This window comes from Typha angustifolia, chromosome 13, assembly GCF_048772165.1.
Source record: "Typha angustifolia cultivar Huaian chromosome 13, ASM4877216v1, whole genome shotgun sequence".
NCBI classification, from domain to species: domain Eukaryota; kingdom Viridiplantae; phylum Streptophyta; class Magnoliopsida; order Poales; family Typhaceae; genus Typha; species Typha angustifolia.
This window is the reverse complement of record NC_133251.1, coordinates 4137814-4159895: the sequence shown is the minus strand read 5'-3', so window position 1 is coordinate 4159895 and position 22082 is coordinate 4137814. Positions and strand designations below refer to the sequence as shown.

The window sequence follows — 22082 nt, the reverse complement described above, 5'->3', positions numbered from 1 at the left end:
AATATATAAAAGTTATAGAAATTAATCTCTATAAATAATATATAACGTATTATTAGTAATAATATTAATATTTACTATTTAAATAAGTAAACTAAAAACTGTAAATCATTTAAAAAAATATACGGGTAAACGGATATCCGATATCAGTATCCGAATCCGAAAAATACATCCGACCCGTATCCGAATTTTTTTCAAAAATTCTATCCATATCCGAATCGGATAGAAATTTTTTATACAAATCCGATCCGAGTTGGGTCGGATAATGGGTCGGGTCGGAGTTAATCCGACCCGTTTTCACCCCTAATTACTCTTCTAAACAAATAAATTTTGATAAAGAATAAATATAAAAATAACATATGTAAGCTATTATGTGCAAGTTATAATATCTAGCATATACTATAATATCTAATATTATTTATTTATTTTAAAATTTATTAATAGAATCTAAAAGATTTGGATAAATAATATAATAAAATAAGGGCAAATTTGAAATATTAAAAATCATCTTTATATACACTCAAAATGTTATATTATTGTAGCTACAAAGTAAAATATAATAAAAAAAATTTAAAAAACTGAGGTTAAGTCAAGCCAGGTCGGCAATATTATCAAGCAGAGTTGAGCCTATATTATTAGGCTCATCTTAAGCTCGAAGTCTAGTCGAGCTAACTAAGTCGAGCTAAGCCCAGCTCGCTTAAATTAGACATGATCATCGGACTCAACCCACCCAAATTTTGCTTGAATCCGCCCCATTTTAATTAGGTTAGGCTCGGCCCAATCTGAGCCCGAGTTGATAATGAGCGACATAAGCTAAGTCTTTGCTTGCCCAACCTGACCCGAAATCATAACGTGTGTATATTTCTATAGTCTTTTTAATCTACATTGAATATTTAATAAACTATATATTAATATATAAATATGTTCTTATAAAAAATAATCAAAATATCTTGATATAAGCACATTAAATTTGACTCAATAAAATATAATTATTTTTATATTTAATTTATTATATTATACCTATTATACCTAACCCAGCGGCCTTCGTCGGAGCTCTTCGATAGCATAAAATAGATGAGAGAAGAAAGATGAAAAGTAGACGGTGGTTAGAAAAGAAAATTAGTTGAGCATTTTCTTATTGTAAAACGTTAAACATCCTCCCACTTATTGTACTGCAACTATAACTCTTTACTGCCTTCTTGTACGTTCTTCTGTTCCACACTGTACTACCAAAGTGTACTCTCATGAGGATGGAGGCAGACAAGCAGACGAGCCTTAACTTTAACCGTAGAAAATTATCCAACTCCTTCTATAATAATTCTTAACAAAAAGATATGCAATATTTCTGATATATTCTGCAGACGACCAGTAAACGTTGACGACATCAACGCGCATAAATTAATTGAGGAAATTTCCGTCTGCTTGATCTTACTTTCTTCACAAGCTATATTTTAACTTTGGGGAAATTTAAGTAACATAATTAAGGATCAAGTAGGATACTTATATGTAGTTTTTATCGCTCATAATCCCAAAGTCATTGAGACTTGCGCCGTTGAATTAAGCCACAAACTATTAAATAATAATTATTTAGAATTAGAACGGATTTTCTCATGGAAATTGTTTTACTATTACTTTTGTGGGCTCGACTTTAGTATTTCTCTCTCATCCTATAGTTGTACTATAAATTTGGATTATCGGAGAATACCAACTATCGTCTCTGTCTCTCTTTACAATCTCCAAAGGTGCATTTCTTTATCTCATCACTTCGTAGGCCACTCCATGCTTGCAGATGGATTAATGATATGTTTTTATTGTTAATTTGTCTCTAAACAACCTGAACAAACCCTCAAAATCGAGTCTTTTGACCATAATAGCATACCACACAAAGAATCCAGATGATCAATTTTTCGTTAGAAGTCAATATATTTTTAATCTGACGTCGCTTTTGCCCCAATTGCAGTTATCCTGAATAAAGAAGGGAAAGATGGATGAGGAACAAGAGTTGGAATGGATCGAGGCCCAAAAGATCGTCATCAGCGAAGACCTGGTCGCCGCAGCCGAGAAGCAGCTGGAGTTTCTTGCCTCCGTCGATCGCCGGCGGTGGCTCTATGATGGGCCCTTGTTGGAGCGGGCGATCCACAGGTATATGGGTTTGGTAACCTGATGGATCAATTTGGTGTTTTTAATTTAGATTATTTTTATAAATGACCTATTTTATTAAAGATAAGCAATAATTAAATATAATTATTCAACACATAATATGATTGAATACATGTATTTAAATTAATATTAATAATTGAATACTCTATAATATAATTGAATACTTCATGATAAAATTGAACATATAATATTAATTAATAATAGTTTAATGACTAAAATTAATATTTAGTTGAATGTAAAATGTCGAGGAAGATTAAATCCTTCATTTGCCAGCACAAGAATAACACGAGAATGTTGTATTAAATACTGTCGATATTCTTTAAAACTCATTTACTATTAGTATTGTTTGTTGTAACGTCTCACATAGTCTTCATATAAATAGGAATTTTATAATTCTTTTATGATATAATATAAATATTAAACGTGTATGAGAATGATCGACACTGATATAGGTATAGACACACCATAAGTATATACAGATTATGGATATGAAGTATAATAAGAGTGTTCTGGCTTTGGTGGATGTGATTGATATATTGGTAATGATGATGAACTCATATTATCTTGTGAGTGCACGTCTCCTGATATCTTATTACCTACAGACTCAAATTCTCTGTAATTATAATACCTCTCTGAGAAAGTTATGTAACATGGATGCATGACTCATCTCCATCCTCACCGTCGCCAGACTGAGTCTCATCATTATCACCATCACTATTACCATTACCATCATTATCATAAATTTTATCTAAGTATTCTAAATGATCAATTGATTTGATAATGAGTAATGAAAATTGATTTTTTTTCAAATGGCTCCACATGGTACGATGACTAGCACGCGGCCTTGCCAGACGACATGCAGTTGTGCTAGTCGGCACAAGTCTCGACCTATACGACCATCCATGGTATAATCCATTTTAGGATATATATATATATATATATATATATATATATATATATATATATATATATATATATATATATATATGCAGTCTTTCTTAATACATGAAGTCAAATATCCCCTTATTATTTTTTGTACCTCTTTTAATTATTACGTTTTGGATAATAAGAGATTATTTATATGCCAAACCACTGTTGTATGTCAAACAAAAAGGATAAGTTGGGCTCTTATCTATTATATTTACACTCACTTCAATTAAGTGGATATAAAAACACATTCTCTCGATCTTTAATTGGAAAAAAAGAGGAAAGATATAAATTTTTTGTTTATACTGATTTCTCATTTGATACTATAGATGTTGCATTTTGAAACAAATGAAACCAAACACCCCTTAGTGCATCTAAATGATGCCTCGAGAGAAAATGGTGGCCTCTTATTGCTCTTTTGTTCCTTTCGGGAAGTGAAAGAAATTTTAACTGAGTTAGTTGTAGTTCTGTGGCCTAAGCGGCTAAGACCTTTCAGATGGTATAGACCTGCATACGAATGTCATTGGAATTGCACCATATTGGACTGAATCAGATGTGTTTTTAGTGATGGGTAATAGATTGTATGTCTGCAATCATGGATGATTGCTTAGCCCTTTGTATGATTAGTTTCAAATTAGACTTTACAGCATATGAATCACATAATTGATTTGCAAGGTGAAGGATGTTGATTTGTAAGAGTATTGTGGAATATATCAAATGATCTGATGAATGGGAAGTTCCAGTTCTTACTCTTGACATAGACAATTTATAAATCTTTATTGTAAGAATTGATACCAGAGCTCCCTAGACTATTATTATCCTTTCTGAATTTTTTCGGAGTTGCTTGCGGTCTATTGTATTTAACAAATGCTTTGTTGACTCATGTAACTTGTATTCAGGATTAATGGCATTGTCATCATTCAATCTAGTAGGGACCAAGATTATGAATCGGAAGTTAAAGCTCTTCTGTTTTTTACTTTTAAACTAGCAGATGCATCATTAGTTCTATTTTAGTTTTACGGAGATACTCCTAGCCCTTTACTTTCATTATGTTTCTGTGTGCTGTGTTTTCTAGGTATAAGGCTTGCTGGCTCCCACTTCTTGCCAAACATACTGAATCTGGACTTTTAGAAGGATCTTTGGTTGTCCCTCTTGATTGTGAATGGATATGGCACTGCCACAGACTTAATCCGGTAGATATCTTTACCAATGATTGTGTCTTAGACTTATTTTCCATTTAAGGGTCTGAGATGGGAAATCTTTTGTTGTTTGTCTTCATGTACAGGTTCAATACAAAAAGGACTGTGAGAAAGTCTATGGCAAGGTCCTAGACAATAAGAATGTTGAATCTTCAGTGCGAGCAAAATCTAAAAATCAAACAAAGGAAATATGGGCTAATTTATTTCCACATGAACCTTTTGAACTTGAGTATAGCTGTCTTTCGTTGGACCAAGTATATCATGGAGATGCAGGAAATATCACATATGATTTGGCATCTGCTGTTAAAAGGCAGTCCTCTTTTTACTACCAGGTAGTCAAAGCAATTACCTTCTTAATCTTCATTATTCTGATGGATATCTCACAATTAATCAGTGGCCTAAGTTTAATATGTTTTATATTTCCAATGAACTTGTAACATCTGTACATCCTTCAGTCAAATAATAAGATTTCTTATTGTGCAACAAACATGGGATACAGAATACACAGTAAGGCATACTTTACTTTTGTAGCATTCAAGTCATATGTTTCCTTGTTCCATGGACCCTTTTCTATACCATGGTACTCTAGAATCACCATTCTTACAGATATGACATGATATAATCTCTTATTTCTTGTCAGGTCTCTACGGCAAACATGGGTGACCATAGATTTCTTAAAGCAGCAGTAGCCAGATATAAGGGATTTTTGCATCTAATCAGGAGAAACCAGGAAAGGTCAATGAAACGCTTCTGCGTGCCAACTTATGACATTGATATAATATGGCATTCTCACCAGCTGCATCCTATTTCTTACTGCAATGACTTGGTGGAGCTTCTTGGAAAGGTTTTGGAGCATGATGACACAGACTCTGATAGATCTAAAGGGAAGAAACTTGATTTTGGATTTTCTGAAACTACGAAACAATTTGAGGATACTTTTGGTTTGAGATACTGGAAGGCAGGGGTGATGTACCGAGGCAGTTTGCCTTCTCCTTTAACGACCATTCCATACTTCTCTGATGATGATGTGAAAAATGAAATTACCTCTCAAAAATTGCAGAAATATCTTCCTCTTTTTCACACTATGGTTGTAGAGGTATAGTAAAAATGTTAAAGTTGATTTTCTGCTTTGGTATCCCTACAATTTTCCTTCCAAGAATTTATTTCAACAGTTTTCATCAGATGCACTGTACAACTGGATAATGTGATAGGTAAAATAGATAGAAAAAATAATTTTCAATTAATTCCTTTGTCTGTATTAGAATATTCATCTACCTCTAGATGGTGGCCTTCTAAGTAATCTCATTGGATTTCTTGCATTTGCCTTACATTAGTTAAGTCTCAGGTATGGTATGTTAACCTTCCTAATTCATGCCCCCTTAAACATATGAGATGTAAAGGAACTATAAATAATCACAACTCATTGTATGTTTGCTATCTGAAATGCCAATACAGATTCAACATTGGCAAAATAAGTAGCTATAATCATGTATTAATTAAACTATGTTGCAAGTCTAGAAACTTTCTAATGCTTTATTACATTACTGGAAGAAAATATAGACATGTAGTAAATGACTGGAAGGTAGAAAATCTATTCTCCAAGAAAAATGGTATTTATTTTGCTATTAGAAACTTTTGCATCCTTTATGTCTTGTAGATTCAAGTTCTTTATTCTCTTACTAAATTCTTCATACCTATTGGTCTGTACAGTTTAAGACACTCCAAGAATATTAACTAAACAAATTTAGCACATCAAGTACTCAGTTATTTTGACCATCTTCAATCTTTAAGCATAAGCTATGAATTTACAGTCAAACTATAAGACCAACATCTTTAAGTTTATTTACCTGCAATCTTTTTCTTCTTCTACAGGTTTTTGTGGAGATTGTGGATGTGAAATACTTGCCGACTGGTCAAAAGGACAACTTATTTGTAACTTTTAACAAGAAAGAGCCAGATATGTTTTTCAGCGGTGGCAGTACGTTGAGTATCTTATCTCAAACTGGGAAGAAACAGGTAGCTAGTTTTGAATGTGAACCAACTGGAGAGCTAATTTTGACACTAATGGCCAATCCGACCTCCAATGAACCCACATCAAGGCCAAAGACTATTGGAACAACATCGATTTTCCTTCAAGAATTGACAAATCCAGATTCAGAGCTATCCCTTGAGAAGTGGTTTGTACTAAAACCACGTGGTAAAAATGCAGCAGCTCCAATTTGTCTTCGAATTGCTGCCTCTTCTACTGTTCCAATCCAAGCTCCTCTTGTACTTAACATGGTCAGATCAAACCCCCTCTCTTTGAAATCATTTTTCTCTCCACTTGCTGGAAAGTCTCAACAGATCAATCATTGGACTCATTTTGTGGATGATAATGGTGCTAAAGTCATCAGTCTTCAGATGAGGTATTCAATTATGTATAACATGTGATAACTTTGAGAACATTCTAGAGATCTTCTAGTTAATTATCGCGCATCACGAATAGCGACAATGTTTGGAATTGGCAATTAGTAATTACATTTGATTTCTTTACCACCAGTTTAATCAAAAAGTTCCTTTGCAATATAGAGAACAACACCAGGTCATACCAACTATCAAATAGAACTATTGATTGTTGGTAGTATTCAAGCGGCTTAGGATGACTATGATATTCTTGAAGAATTTTATTTATCAGTTAGCATGCAGATATTTTCCTTTTTTTATTAACATAAAGGAAGTTCAATTCATCACAGACGTGCTCCTCATGGGAAGCTGTTATGGATATAATAGCATCCTTTCTACTGGGAAATGATAATATTTTTGCCTCATTTTTTACTCTGGTGGTTGTGTTTGAAATTTGCGGGTACTATATCTTCGTTAGTGAGGTCTTATGTGCCAGAAATATGCAGAGAGAAAGATATAATTTTATTTCTTTCTACCTGAAAAATTGAACCTAGAAACATAGACATATCAGATTTGGTCTAAAAACAATAAGGAATAGACATTTGTGATGATGGAGTCCTGATACCTTTTCTGGCTCTTCAGAGAAACAGCCTTTCGGCTTTCACTATCTTTCTTTATGGTGCAGAAGTATTTTTCATATTTCTTGCGTTAACCACAACTAGCTCCTTAAATTTCCTTTACGAAATATACCCACTCACAGAACACTTTGCAATTGACATTGCCACGCTAAAAGTTAAATGACAATGGAATAAAACTTGCTTATATTCTCTCTTGCCATGCACACACACGTGCACATTTTCTTAGAATAATAATTTTATGCTGAGCTTCACAGAGACCTCCAGGAACATGAGACAGAGTCAGACCTGATATTATCATTCACTTAATATGCAAATACCATAAGGAATAGTAATTCTTATCATCTTTAAATATCGTTACATCCTTAATTCCTATGTTTTTTAATTGTATTACATGCAGAAATATTGGGAAGAATGTGGAAAAAACTAACTGCATTATAAAGAGGAAGGTGGTTGGTATAACAAGATTATCACGAAAACCACGTCTGCTAGCAGAGTACGCAGACGATAAGTGGTCACTGAATGATTCTAGTTTCTCCATTAGTACTGAGATAAAACTAAGCCAAGATAGTCTGATGTTTGAGCTAAAAGGTGACCGCCAGGTATACATAGTTCTGCTATATCTTGTGAAATTTTAATCTACTCAATGAATAGTTTGCAATTGCTTCTTTTGATAAAAGTCTTACTGTCTGTGGCTCTTGAGGGTCCTCTTATTTTTCTAAATTGTAGCTGATATGGGTAATTTTTTTTTCTAAAGGCTTTCCAATTCTATCATGCCAATTTATTAGCTGACAAATTTGTTATATTCTTGTGTGTAACCAAATTCACAGAACACTTTAGATGTTATTAATCTATTTGGAATGACAACTATAATATCTTTGACAACACTTTGCCTTTACTTAACAAAGCACTTGAGAATATTATTACAACAATGTAAAATAATCACCAGACAAGATCTGCTTCTCCAAGCAGATGTTTGGACAAGTTAATACCATAATTTAACAAAAAGTGCACAGTATATGATAATGCATTTCGCCATTGGGTGTTCCAGCCTTTGCTATTTGCCACCCTGTCCCAATCACTTTACTCTTTGTCATTTTTTATTTTCTTAATGTTGGCTCTAAAATAGTTGGAAGTAAAAGCTTGGTTGTTGACTTGGTGTTGTTGATGACGATGTTATGCTGGCTATAGTTCTTTTTGAGAATTTTTGGTGGAAGTATGCTACCTCTTAGGGATTTGAATAAATTCTTTTGACCCTGTCTCTCACGATCTCTGTTCTATCTTTTATAAGCCAAAAAAAGTGTTTATGAATCAAAACTTCCGAGAATGACACTCTCTTGACTGGAGTAGGTAAAACTTTTCTGGGGCAAAAGACTGGAGTATGAACAAAATTGCTGCAAGAATCATAATGAGGGTGCCGACATAACTGCTGTAGAGTTCTCCGCTCAATATCCATATGGAAAGGCAGTGGCCCTGCTGGACCTGAAATCCAAAGACATCAAGGTATCAATGAAGCTTTTCCCTGTAAAATATTTTACTTCTTTGTAGCAGCTGCTGAAACAAAATTTTGTTTATCTTCCTTGCACTTAGGTCAACGAAGAGTGGTTTGTATTGCCCTGGATAGTGCTAGCGTTTATATTCATGGATATTTCTGAGAAAAAAGGAGTTAATGCTTTTGTTGCCAAGAAAGACAATGTCAAAGAAATTATCACCCAAAACGTGAAAAATGGCGAACCGGTTTCAGAAGGTAAAGCCTCAAATTCCTCCGTCATGATGGACATTGTTACAGTTGGAGCTGGCAATACTGCAATCCCAGTAAAAAGCAGCAGTTGTCGCTCAGGCTGCGGTGGCAAGTGTGGGACTGTTGCAAAAAGTGAAGGTGCCTGCGGGAATGTCTTGAACAATACCAACTCTGGTGGCTGTGGCGGTGGTGGATGCAGTGGTGGCTGTGGGGCTGCAATGAAGAGCAATGGATCCACTGGCTGTGGGAGCGGCTGTGGAGGTGGTTGTGGTGGTGGCTGTGGAGGCTCAGTGAAGAGCAATGGATCTGGTGGGTGTGGTGGTGGTTGTGGTGGTGGATGCGGCGGTGGCTGTGGGGCTGCAATCAAGAACAATGAATCCACTGCTGGCTGTGGAGGCAGCTGTGGAGGTGGTTGTGGTAGTGGCTGTGGAGGCTCAATGAAGAACGACGGATCTGGCGGGTGTGGTGGCGGTTGTGGTGGTGGGTGCGGCAGTGGGTTTGCCAATGGCACGATGGTTGGCCAAAATGGCGCAAATTTGGTTAGCCATGCAGAGACTGCCAGTGGTTAAATGAATCATGAACTTTGAGCTTTGTATTGTTGTGAAGTAATAAAAGAGCTCTTGCTCTTACTTGTGTCATGAGCTGTATTTACAAACATATGGATGTAAATTTCAGAACGATGTCGTGCAAAGAATAACATATAGATGATGCTTATAATATGTGTGCCCACTTTTCATATTGCCTTTGAAAAATAGAGTTGGCGGCTTATTATTTTCTTTGAACACTCTTTAGTTATTTGCATCATTTGGAAGAAGAAAAGATCAGAGTAGAGTATCTGAGACAATTTTTGGTTGTTTTCTAAGCCTATGCATATATTTATTTTCTGATATTCGGATAATAGTGATATTTTCTATCCTTGACCAATGAGTTCTAAAATGACATGCATACTGACCACTAAGAATCACTACTCCTGGCCTTAATCAGAGACCAAAGACTTCATAATTTGAGCTATGACTTCCACAACCTCAAAGTTCTATAATTTCTCAGAGACCAAACATTTAATAAAGTTAACTTTTTATCCAACCCATAGTCTTTGAGCTTCTTAAATAATAAAAGTAATAAAATAAGATATCCCGCTAAAAACATATACAACTAATGAAACTTACTCCTACCACCCTCTTCTTCCTCCTCTAACCCCGACCTCTACTCGCTGACTTCTGCATCACTGACACATCACTCGCCGCTTGGTGCCTGCCCGTCCCACTTGACCACCTCCATATCGCCGGAGATCCCAGAGGAGGTGATGAAGAATGCTTTTAAGATTACAGGACAGGAGGCTGATACAAATGCAATTATATATATATATATATATATATATATAATGATCAAATTGAAGTTGTGGAATCAGTACAACCTAAAAACTAAAAAGAATAATAATAAACCGTCGCCTGAGAGATTCGAACTCTCGCGGGGAAACCCCATGTACTTAGCAGGCACACGCCTTAACCACTCGGCCAAAGCGACTATGTCTAGGGGTCATGTATTTAATATAAGAACCAACTCAGTCTGCAATATATGTATATAATATTTTTCTTCACATTGGTTTCTCATTTAACACTATAAATTTTAAAGCATGAAAGCAAAAACGAACTGCCCTGAAAGAAGAGTCAAGTAAAACAGTTCAAATGCTTTCACTCTGCTGAGAATCCAAAGAATATTTAGAGGCCATTGAACTATGACATTAGAACAGCAGGACATCTCATAACAGCATAGAAGTCCACATAAGAGCACCTACACATCTTACACTGCTGCTTTCTTGAGGAATTCCAACAAAGAATTAACACAGGAAAAGAGCCCGGCATTTAAGAGGCATCTTGTGACATTGTGCTGAAAAACCTTAACAGGAAAATCAATATAGCTTACTCTGGTAGTTAACATATGTACCAGTCCAATTGTCATACTTAGTAATTACTACTCTCCTTAACAAATCTTAAAAAGAAAGTCCCCCAATGCAAGAAAAACATCCCTGGATACATTTTATGATAGCAAAAGCATATTAGACAAAATAGAAGAACTGAAATCTCATATGACACTGGTAAATCTCCGAATCAAATTCGTTACATGCCACTCTGTAAATGTGCCTACATCCTGATATAGTACAGCATGATCTTTACAGGCAAGGCTCCATAAATCATAAGCTTCCACAAAGAATAATGAGAAAAAGATGTATATCAATATATTCTTTTTATAGACCTAAAACCCTTGGAACTAACAAGAATAAAGGGTCAGTGTCCAGCCAATGACAATAATCCCGTAGCATTGCTCACCTTAATTGAAAGAAATACCAGATAAAAGGTTATGAGGCCAATTCCCAACATCTTGTTAGGTCGCATGCCATTGCGCAGAAGGACAATAAAAGACCAGGTAAGACTAGACATAAGAAAACCCATGGTATAAACAAGAGAACTATCTTGTGGGAGAGCATAAGAAACAGGTGCTTGAGACCATGCTCCAAGCAGCATTGATATCCCCAAACCAGCAAGCGTGTTGAACATAGGTCCTGCATAGCATCCTGACATGGCAATTTGCACCCCATCTCCCCCATTCATTGCCAAAGCAACATTTGACATTAAATCACCCATAGAATTACCCCATGCCAACACTGTCAATCCGAGAATGGATGGGTTGATCCCGAATATCACGCCAAATGCCACCAAAAGTGCAACTAACTCATTAGCAACAATGTAGAACCAAACTATACTCATGACAAATCCTCCTAAAACCCACGGAAACAAGAACCTTCGTGGTGGACGCTCTATGCTTGTGGATATAAAAGCAAGAGCAGCGAATGCAATGCCCATGACACCACTTAAAAGATAAGGAGCTATCCTAACCTTAGAGCTTTCGCTTTCTCCTGTGTTCAATATAAATGCCAAAAGAACAGGTGCTAAGCCAGCACTAGCTACTCCAAATCCTTTTGACCACCTCTCTTCTTCAACAATTGGAATCGTCAGCCTTCTTGGGATATTCAAGGGCATCTCCAAAAACAGAAAGAGCTTAGAAAAGGACAATGACGAGCTCTCTGAATCTCCTTCGTCACTCCAACCCCACAAAGGCCTACTGTTTTCAGATGAATTTCCTCGAATGCCATGATTAGAATATATAGCCACATTGGAAGCCCACATCCATTGAGGCAGTGATGTATTTAAAATGGGTACATCACTATTGGTATCCTCTTCGAGAAGCGAGCTGTAAACAGATTCATCCTCTTCACTTCCATGAGAAAAAAAACTTCCTCTAACCGGAAGCAACGGAGTCACAGCATCCAACTTCAATCTGTGGGCATGCTTCTTCAATATCTCATTTGCTGCGACGGTGAAGGCATACAGCACATAAATCAGAACAAACATAACTGCTCCCCAAACAGTCACCTTTCCAACAAATAGTATAGCAGATAAAGACACCAAAGTCAACAGGAAGAAGCAAACATCTCTAATGAAGCATCTCCGGTCGATCTGAACATTCTTCTCCGAGACACAGAGTGACACGACCCCAACAACTACACAAGTAACAAAGACAGCTCCACCTAATACACTATTAAGGCCAACATCACCAGCATTAGTGCCCACAAAAGCCGCTATGCTCGCAAAAACATCAGGAGCACCATTCCCAAGTGGAAGAAGAGTGACACCGGCAACTGTAGGTGGGAGCTTCAGTAAAGTAGATAGCTTTTCTAAACTACAACAGAAGTAATCTGCAGCCGTGTTGCCTAACATATAGAATAAAGCTGCCATCCACAAACCCAGCACAGCATAGCCCAAAATCCGAAATTTTGCACAATTGCAGTAGAAAAAAGTGAGGTAATCAATGAATCCACCAGAGGTGCACTGCTGATGAGCTCTCAGGAATTCACACTGGTCTGCAAAGCCCTCGTGATGATCAATACCCCTACAAGCTACTGTAGGGTTCTCCAATGATTCAAAATCTCCATTCTCCTGATCAATTTGAACAGACCCATTTGTGGAGTTGGTAAAATTAAGTTCCGCGATTCTCCGGTGATGCAAAACACTGGATTTTTTAATCCAAGGGTTGGAAAAGTTAGCGCTTTGGCGAAGTAAAGGATTCCTAATCACGTCTGCCCTGTTGTAGAAGAAGAAGAGCAACGTCACAGCACACAAACCATTGAACACCCCACGAAATCGAGGACGGCGCTTGGGAATCGCCTCCATTACTCTAAAGCTCACCGATTTCTCCTTCTCCCTAGATCCAAATCCGGTCCTTTCTAGGGTTTGGACAACTAATCATCCCAGAGATGATCAAATCAAACTGCACGACTCGAAATTTGGGGAGATACTCGGAAGTGGGTAAGATAGAATCGAGGAACTGGATCAAATTGGGACAGAAATTTGGGTTGTTGACAGGTAAAAGGGGATTAGGATTTTGGCGAAGAGTACCTGTACCTTTGGGAGGACGACGAGTCGACGTCCAACGAAGCTTCTTCTCTTCTCCGCCGTGTTTCGCGTGGATGTATGAAATGAAGCACCGAAAGAGTTGTCGCGGTATGGTTACCTCCCGAGGGTTACTTGTAGTTTGCGCACTTTGATCAAGCTAGGTCTCCTCCTAAAACAATTAATTCTTTCTCTAGGTGAGTCTAGAAATGTAATATCATAATAGGTGATATCTGCCTAGAGTATTATTTCCTTTGTCATAATGCACTATTCTTTGCAATTTGTTGAAGAATTTAAGGTGGATCATCATTTTCCTACAGTCTTCTTTTAAACATATGATACAAATTTGGTGGACATTTGAGGGAACATCAGAATGTCATTTTTTTTGTTGGCTTCAATGTTATACACCTAATCAAACATGTTATACATCATATTCTTCTGGATCAAATTTGAGTTTACTAATAGGCGATTTCTATGCTCATTTTTTGGCCCAACATATTGTTCACGTAAGGTCTTTCAACCTCTTATTCGGCGACCAATTGAATGCCATCTGTAATTCGATCTAATTCAATGACATCGGGCTATGGACCTTTCAAAAAAAAAAATTATACATGCCTATAGACAATGTTTTATAGCAGCAAATAACACAGCAAATAAAAGAATGTAAGCAACTTACGGATATCTACAACTTAAAATTTACATTTCATCTCGTCAATTCGCTTTGATTTTAGAAAATAAAGGGCAATTCATAGAAGAACTAGCACAATTTACATTTATCTTTCCATATCTATTAATTCTCGGCTTCGACTTTCATCTTGGAACTAACCACATGATCTTCTCCTTGTTCGCCTTGTATGATATCTTCTATGACATGTTTATCAACCTCGACTTTAGGTTCTTTCTCATTTTGAGACCCTACGGATATGTGCTGGAATGTCTCATGTATCTTTGTGACACCCTTCTCCACAGGTTCAATTGCCTGGGATATAGTTAATGCTACATCCTTAACTACCTGAAGAATAAGAGAAGACAATGTATAGTTTATCAGATTATGAAAAGAAATTCACAAAATTTACAAGCATGGATGTGTTCTTTCTAATTACAAGAGATAATGAGAACTCACATGTCCACCGCCTCCGATAACAACATCCTGGACACTCTTGGTAATGCTTGTCCCCGGAGCTTCAACATGAGTCTCTTTCTGTTGAACAATAGACGGCTTTTCCTTGTGATCACCGTTGGTTACCTTTAGTACTTCAGTTCTGGTGTCCTGGGAAGTTACCACCTTCCCGTACTCGGTAATCGGGAGGTATCGGTATGGTTTCACCGAAAAAACATAAACATGCGCAACAGCTGCAATAGCCATCTGTTATATATGAAGGTGCAAAACCTCTTTACAATTAAACCCTGAAAAAATAAACTAACACGATCAAATATATAGTTGATTTTATCCAATAAAGACTTACTTCAATGCATATAAGGAAGTCCTGAATTCCGTTTTGAATCTTTCCCTCCTTGGGCAAGACACCAAAGTAACATATGATTGCAATACCCAGACCTTGCCACCAAGTAGCAAACACAATAGCCTTGAAGCTTATGAACTTTGCTAGTGGCCTAATCGGCTCCAACCTATCATGAGTGACATTGTAGAATCGAACGAGGCAATACAAAGCCCATGTCTGGCTAAAATTCATCACTACAGCAATATAAGGGTACCTGTAAGGAAAATCATAAATAATAGTAATAATAAACAAAACCAAACAAATAAAAGGCGAAAGATGGCTTGTATCAAAGATACAGTGCACTACAATTTTATTTATTTTTTGGCAGAACATACCCATAGTACCACTTGAATTCGCCATCTCCGTAAACTCCGAAAAGTTCCAACAGCAATGCCAAGAAGGCACATAATGTCTTCAGAATCATCTGTACAAGTATGAAGAAGCTCAGAAATTGCATTACTTGAGCAGTGAACTTAAGCAGCATTATGCACTTACATATTGCACTATACCAAATTTTACGATTGTATACAAATCTTTTCCTAGCAAAGTTGGATGGCAAAAGAAATCACAGAATGAACTTGTTTGGGGTCGGCCTCCTTTATTTTCGTCCTCGAGCAAGCGTTCATTAAATTGCTTATCTGTTGCATTTTCAAGAAGCTCTACAACTCTTCCTTCACCACCTAAAAGAAGTGAAGTATGGTTTGTTATAGTAGAAATAGCCCAACAGAAGATTGCAGGATTACTACATCCAACCAGACAAAGTATAGAAAAATATACATCATTCACTTGCACTAAATACATATATTTGATAACATACACCAGAAGAGCCATAATACATTGATGACATAAAAAAACTAGACAAATTATGCAATATGCACAACCTCAGTAGCTCAAGTGTCATCTTTGTCTGTTCAGTCCATTTAAATTGGTAGTCGAAGATTAAATTCGTCTCACATTGGTAACATCATGATATTTTGATGATTCATTATTCTGCTTATATAACAACTTAATTAAAACTCAATATGCATAATATTTTCCTTTCTCTCCCTACTGGTACATGTGGATGTACCAATTAGGTCATATGAAGTTTTGAACCCCACTTGGAAGACATCAACTATATTGGTTCTTGACTGGAGTTTACTGTTTACATTCTAACTTGCACAGTCAAAGAAATTCATCCCTAATAAAGAGAAGCTTACTCCATTGAAAGTACAGGAAAAATTGCTTACCAAGGCAGGCAACCAAGTACCGTTCAAAAGCATATAATGCAAATGCTTCATAGCAATTTCGTAAGATGTCGCAAATTATAGAGAATCTTGGTTTCCACAGAGAAATTATCTGAAGAAGAATGGATAAATATAATAAGAGATAACAACAGTGAATTCACTAAGAAAGACAACAGAAACAGTATGCATATATATCTTAACAGGTCCATCATGAACAAGTTCCCCAAGTTCTAAATAACCTGGCTTTGAAGTGAAACATAATTCAGGTGGAATTTTGAATCTTAGACATTTCCAAGGTTGCATTCCATAAAGTAAAAAAGGAAAAGGATGCTTCATAGAAGATGTACAGTACCTATGGACCCACAAATATAGGCCTTGATCAGCTCAAAGCATTGTATTGCACCACATTAACCCATGTAAATAAATTACTACTTGCAATAATGGCTTTCTTTCCTTCAGAAAACATGATTACACGTATACAATGCTTAGATTACTTAAAACAGTCTCTGAAATTTAGAACCCGTACTGTCATAGAAGATAGAACACACCAACAATGACAGCTATGCATATCTGCATGCTTACACCACTCAGGCAGGCATTTGATGGTGTACACATGAGTAATGCTACCAATGGAAAAGGTACAACAACTATGCCTGGATCTACTAACTGTGAGGTCGGATTTCCTTTCTGCATCACTTTCTCTTTGTTGATGGGCTAAATGATATTTTCTTTCGTATGCATCATTTACCATAAATGTATATTGATATGGAAAAATAGGCTAAAGAACAAGGAGTAGCACTTACAGACTCAGCGGCATAGACAGGGACCATGAATAGAACAGCGATGATCCATTTCTGCTCCTGCAAAGTATTAGAATTATGCAACTGTTAACTTATACCCCCCCAAAAAAAAGAAGGATTATAGAACTTGTCTGGCGAGAAGAGGTCAAATTGGCATCACATTTATTCGCCCCAGAAAGCCGATCAACCATTTAATAGCAATGAGTACACAATGGTAACAACTTTCTAGAAGCCTATCACTTCATGGTATTTGAATAGAGAAAGCGATTGAAAAGTGAGCTACTTGACTTCCCTAAAACTATCTAATTTTCCTAATATTGAGAGAGTGTGACACTTCACAGATTTTCATAAATTGTACGATTATCATTATCTGTCATGATTACCCACTCTCGCCAAACATTTCTCGAACATTAACAAGTCATGAATACTTGCTACAAGTGATTTCTCTAGAATTTTTTACCACTTTCTTTCCTTCCACTATTTATCAACCAAACACACCCTAAATGAAATCGAATAGATATAGAGAACTTACTGCAGGGTTACTGTATGACCTGAGATGTTTCAATATTAGCAAGGTAGAAAGAACCAGAGCAACCAAAGCAAACACTGCTCCTATAATGACTGCCGGCATGTGAAGATTCTTATACACTCCTTGGAAATACGATATGCCATCATATGCCATTCCACAGCTCCTAATCTCTGCAACGCATGGATTGTATATGAACTCATTTAAAGCCCATTCTATGGATAAGCCTAATACAACAATCCCTGAAATCTTGTCTTCTACTTGATCAAATGCCAACCAATAACTTGTAATAAATCATGGTGTCTATACATACAAATACATAAAAGAAAAAACTTCTTTTCTTTTTTACCAGATAATGTTCTTATAATCCACTGCAAAGAAATCATTTCTAATTTCTAAGATTAAGACTTGGGAGAAGGAGATCGTACCTCTGCCGTCAAATTCTTTTTGCTTTCTTATTAATCTCAGATAACCAACTTCCTTTCTCCGGAGATTTGTGGAAGCCCCGCCTCTGTTACTCTGTAGAGTTCAAGAGATACCCGTACGATACTCTATATGCGTGAATACGTACGCACCGTACACATAGCTCTGCGAGCGAATCGTCTACCAATACCAGAAGATGTACGCATAGGATATCTATGCGATTTGTCGCTGTCTTGACACGTGGATCTGGAGTAACTACGTGTCACACGAGTGGTGAACTTTTTATTTAATCATATTATTTCATTTTCATTAGAATTTAACTGGAAAGTTTGTCGTCGATTGTCATCATGTCATGATTCTGTGACGTTGTAAAATTCTTGTAATAAATCTTCGGATCTCATTTCTTTCTCAAAACATTTTTTTTTTCAGTTCTTTTCAGCATATTTCTATCCTTGTTGAGATGATATGAAGCATATTCTCAATCAAATTGGGTCTAATATATATAAAATTTGCTAAGATTAAACATAACATAAGAATAAATGAGAGAACAGCACAAATCAAGTGAGAACACTAATGACTGGTTTTTTTTTTTCTTTTTCATGTCACAAGGCCATACTAGATTGAGGCATGTCCACTGTTTTAAAGCACAATAAAAGATCAACATCCATCATGTACAATAAAACCATATCTAATCTTTGTTTGCACTTTGCAGCAGCATCAAAGAACTCTCTGCAACAAAAGAAAGTAAGACAAATCAGTACTGCAGTATAAACTGCAAATATAGATGAAGAATGGAACTAATGCTTCACACAATTCATCTTGGGTTTAATTTTGAGCTGGTGGAGGAAGGCGATAGAGAAAGAATATTTAAGTTTTTTTTAAAGAGAAGTCAATAAGAAAGAATATTAAATCTTTTTCAAAAGAGGGTCATTTCAATCCTTGCCTTCAATTACACTAACTATTCTACAGCTGATTTACTCTCTTCCTACCCTGCCGCCAAAAGCTTGATATACTAGTCCTACTAATGCTGATTTACTCTACTTACCCGCCGCCAAAAGCTTAACATAATGGTCTTACTAATGCTGATTTACTCTACCTAACTGCCACCAAAAGCTTAACATAACAGTCCTATTAATGCTGATTTACTCTACTTACCCTGCTGCCAAAAGGTTAAAAGAATAGTCCTATTCATGCTGATTTACTATACTTACCCTGCCGCCAAAAGCTTAGCATAATAGTCCTACCAATGCTGATTAACATTTCAAAAAAGGATTTGTTTATATCTGATCTCATATTTTGAGTATCCAATTATACTTGAGGGATACTAAACTGAAATTTCTATGGCAGAGTACTTAGTAGTTTAATCTAATGTAGAATGTAGAGTCTTTTTTCACCTCCTATGGACTCATAATATTTCATTTTCTTCCTCACTTCCCTTGAATGTATCATCTGAAAATAGAAACAGATTATTACTCACATAGTTTATTGAATGCCACAATGTTGCAGGTCTGAATGTACTCATTTGCAGGTTCAACCATGAGATACTCCTCAATAATGTTATCAACAGAGACCAAGTCATCGACAATAGTCATGATGATCTGCAGCTTTTTGATGCCATAACCAACAGGAGCAAGCTTTGCTGCATGACATATATCAAGGAGTAAGGATGTTTCATTTATAGCATTCAATTTTTAAGGACTTCTTTATAGCAATTAAGTAGAATTGAGCAAAATAAATAGGTGTTGGTAGAGAGAATGAGAAACTAATAAAAGCGAGAGGTTTCATACAGGCAACCCAGAGCAAGCCTGCACACTCCTTACAGGCTTACAGCTTCCTCAAGCTTTTCCATCTCTGTTTCATCATCTCATGTCCAGCAGAACTGATGATTTTCCAGCTGATTCACACAACAATACATTCATCAAAACTTTTGAGCCCAAAGGAGATTCATAATCATGTCACTAGAGTTAAGAATGAAACATGCATTCTTTGAGACTTTGAAATTATGAAATAAAAGGCCGCGAATATATAAAAAGTAATGTGCTGCAGAATCTAAGCAGTACATAAAACATGTAGAATACTAACATTCTTTCATTTTCCAGATGCCTTCACTGCTGCTGCACACTCTTCAGCTGCCTTCTTTTCCTTTTCTGTCTCTTCACCGAACAGATCCATATCATCATCTTCTTCAGCTGCTGGAGCCTGAAATTAGAAGCACTAATTTAGAAAGGTATTGACAGATAAAATTTTCAACAATTTTACATGATCCTCTTCCATAAAACAGCTAACCACTCGGCAATCAAGTGGCAAATGGAATTTTGTGTTCCAGTATCAAATGGCAATGTACATATCTTTACAAGGGCACAGATTTCCTTTCCATAGTTAGAACTTCTGGTAGATTACCAATGAAAATATCAATTTAAAATAATTCCTTTGAGAGCTACTAAGTACTAGGCAAGTTTACCTAAAGAAAGAACTAGGCTTAATTACACTATGCCTCCTATATTTTTATCCAATATCACTTTGCTCCCCTATATTATAGAAGCGTACAAATATCCTCCTAGACTTTTAATAAACTACAATCTCTTAGACGCCATCAACGGATACCTTAAAATTACATTTCTATCCCTCTATAGTTGGAGAAAATATTAGATGATAAAATAAAATTATTAATTTATCACTAGAAAGTATTGATTGGAGATCTTAACAACAACGGTTAATCTATAATGGCAAATTACATCTTCAAGTGAGCCTGATTTAATATTGTTACTACTCCTACTAGACACCATGTGGGAAAAGATAAGATGAAAAAGTTTCGAACTTAGAAAAGATGGCTTGGGAAGAAGAGGGCATGTGGGAAAAGATAAGATGAAAAAGTTTAGAGCTTAGAAAAGAAAATGGCCGGGGAAGAAGAGGGCAAGGTCTTTTTAGTTAGATGAGAGCAAAATTGCCTAAGAATTATTTTTTTGACCTTTGTAATGGTAATTAGTCTATCTAAAAATAACTTATCATTCAAATATTTGGCACGTGACTTTAAACTAAGGAAGGCTAACAGATGGATCTAATTATAGTTTTAAAAAATCTAAGGGGATATTTATACACTTTATAATACAGAGGGCAAAATAATATTTAGTCAAAGTACAAGAGGACAAAATATAATTTGGCCAAAGAACTAATAGTTGCCCACATTTGCGTGATAGGAGAAAAGGTTGGAGAAAATTCAAAGTGCATACCAAATCCTTAGCAGTGCATCAATGTGGCATTACCACCTAGAGACATTGACATACTTCGATGAGGGTGCCGTTGATAATGCAGAATAAACAGCAATGTCATCCTTGGAGGCTTGGCAACAGGGGTAAAATTACAATATAGCCAACATGAGGGGGGAGAAGAAAAGGAAAAAAAATGCATAAAGAGGGAGACTAACAAGAAGGGTAAGTGATGTAACTGCGAATGAGAAAGTATTTATTGAGCTTCTGAAGCATAGAATCCAAGTGACGATGGTAGAAAACGAGAGCCATCTCTCCTCTAATGGTAAAAATTTACAGGCCTCCTATAGGTGACAAACAGAACAAATCCAATTAGATACTTTAACGCTCAAAAGATCGCACCTTTCACGAGTTGAGATGCAATATTAGTAACGATTGTTCAAATCATAGTAGACTAACTCCAACTAAATTGTTTCACAATAAATCTAGATGGGCTTAATCTATTTACAGATAAATTAAAACCCAACTAAAAAAGTTCAAACTTTGAGCTTTTGATCGCCTAAAAAATCCACAAGATTAGAACCTTAAAACAGAAGAGAAGAGAAATTGCAGAACTAAAATTTCATCTCATCAGAGAACAAGTGTTGCTAAATATTGGAAAATCCAAGAGATCCAAGAAAATCCAATAGCAACCGACAGGAGTATAAGAGAGAGTGACAGAGAGGTGACCTCTGGACCTCTGGATGAAGGCAATCGCCGCGCGAAGTGGAATGGTCCGGAGGAGGGACGCCCTGGTTAAAAAGCTCGGGAATGGAATATATTTAAGGGTTTTTGAAAACTGTCCCAGACCGTTAGATTATTAAATCTGACGGTGCTCGTGTAGTTCAGGAGATTAGGTTCGGGTGTGGAG

General features: G+C 36.3%; 3 protein-coding genes and 1 non-coding gene across 4 annotated transcripts; 1 reads left to right on the top strand and 3 right to left on the bottom strand.

The window, feature by feature from the left end:
- The first annotated feature begins 1594 nt into the window (after positions 1-1594).
- LOC140773209 (glycine-rich domain-containing protein 1) lies at positions 1595-9758 on the top strand. Its single transcript, XM_073115661.1, has 9 exons — positions 1595-1739; positions 1958-2139; positions 4160-4277; positions 4370-4615; positions 4924-5379; positions 6156-6688; positions 7701-7902; positions 8651-8803; positions 8891-9758. The coding sequence occupies exons 2-9, from the start codon at positions 1982-1984 to the stop codon at positions 9608-9610; spliced, it is 2586 nt and encodes an 861-aa protein (XP_072971762.1). The 5' UTR covers positions 1595-1739; positions 1958-1981; the 3' UTR covers positions 9611-9758.
- Positions 9759-10483: 725 nt separating this feature from the next.
- On the bottom strand, positions 10484-10565 carry TRNAS-GCU (transfer RNA serine (anticodon GCU)). Its single transcript has one exon. It is a non-coding gene; the product is annotated as a tRNA-Ser (tRNA).
- A 340-nt stretch (positions 10566-10905) lies between these two features.
- LOC140773004 (cation/calcium exchanger 4) lies at positions 10906-13576 on the bottom strand. The gene has a single exon (XM_073115307.1). It carries the CDS (start codon positions 13268-13270, stop codon positions 11327-11329), a length of 1944 nt encoding a protein of 647 aa, XP_072971408.1. The 5' UTR covers positions 13271-13576; the 3' UTR covers positions 10906-11326.
- A 558-nt stretch (positions 13577-14134) lies between these two features.
- On the bottom strand, positions 14135-22011 carry LOC140773005 (protein LAZ1 homolog 2). Its single transcript, XM_073115308.1, has 13 exons — positions 21902-22011; positions 20049-20165; positions 19754-19860; positions 19444-19605; positions 17972-18695; positions 17550-17716; positions 17021-17077; positions 16221-16329; positions 15487-15671; positions 15327-15415; positions 14956-15205; positions 14613-14855; positions 14135-14501 (listed from the first exon to the last, which is right to left on the bottom strand). Exons 6-13 carry the CDS (start codon positions 17697-17699, stop codon positions 14280-14282), a joined length of 1305 nt encoding a protein of 434 aa, XP_072971409.1. The 5' UTR covers positions 17700-17716; positions 17972-18695; positions 19444-19605; positions 19754-19860; positions 20049-20165; positions 21902-22011; the 3' UTR covers positions 14135-14279.
- Between the last annotated feature and the right edge of the window lie 71 nt (positions 22012-22082).

Coding starts and splice junctions, on each gene's coding strand:
- LOC140773209 (XM_073115661.1), top strand. CDS start 1,982: ATGGATGAGGAACAAGAGTTGGAATGGATCGAGGCCCAAAAGATCGTC. Junction 4,616..4,923: donor AGTCCTCTTTTTACTACCAG/GTAGTCAAAGCA, acceptor ATTTCTTGTCAG/GTCTCTACGGCAAACATGGG. Junction 6,689..7,700: donor GTCATCAGTCTTCAGATGAG/GTATTCAATTAT, acceptor TATTACATGCAG/AAATATTGGGAAGAATGTGG.
- LOC140773004 (XM_073115307.1), bottom strand. CDS start 13,270: ATGGAGGCGATTCCCAAGCGCCGTCCTCGATTTCGTGGGGTGTTCAAT.
- LOC140773005 (XM_073115308.1), bottom strand. CDS start 17,699: ATGGCATATGATGGCATATCGTATTTCCAAGGAGTGTATAAGAATCTT. Junction 15,206..15,326: donor GAATTCAAGTGGTACTATGG/GTATGTTCTGCC, acceptor TTTTCCTTACAG/GTACCCTTATATTGCTGTAG. Junction 14,502..14,612: donor TTATCGGAGGCGGTGGACAT/GTGAGTTCTCAT, acceptor CTTATTCTTCAG/GTAGTTAAGGATGTAGCATT.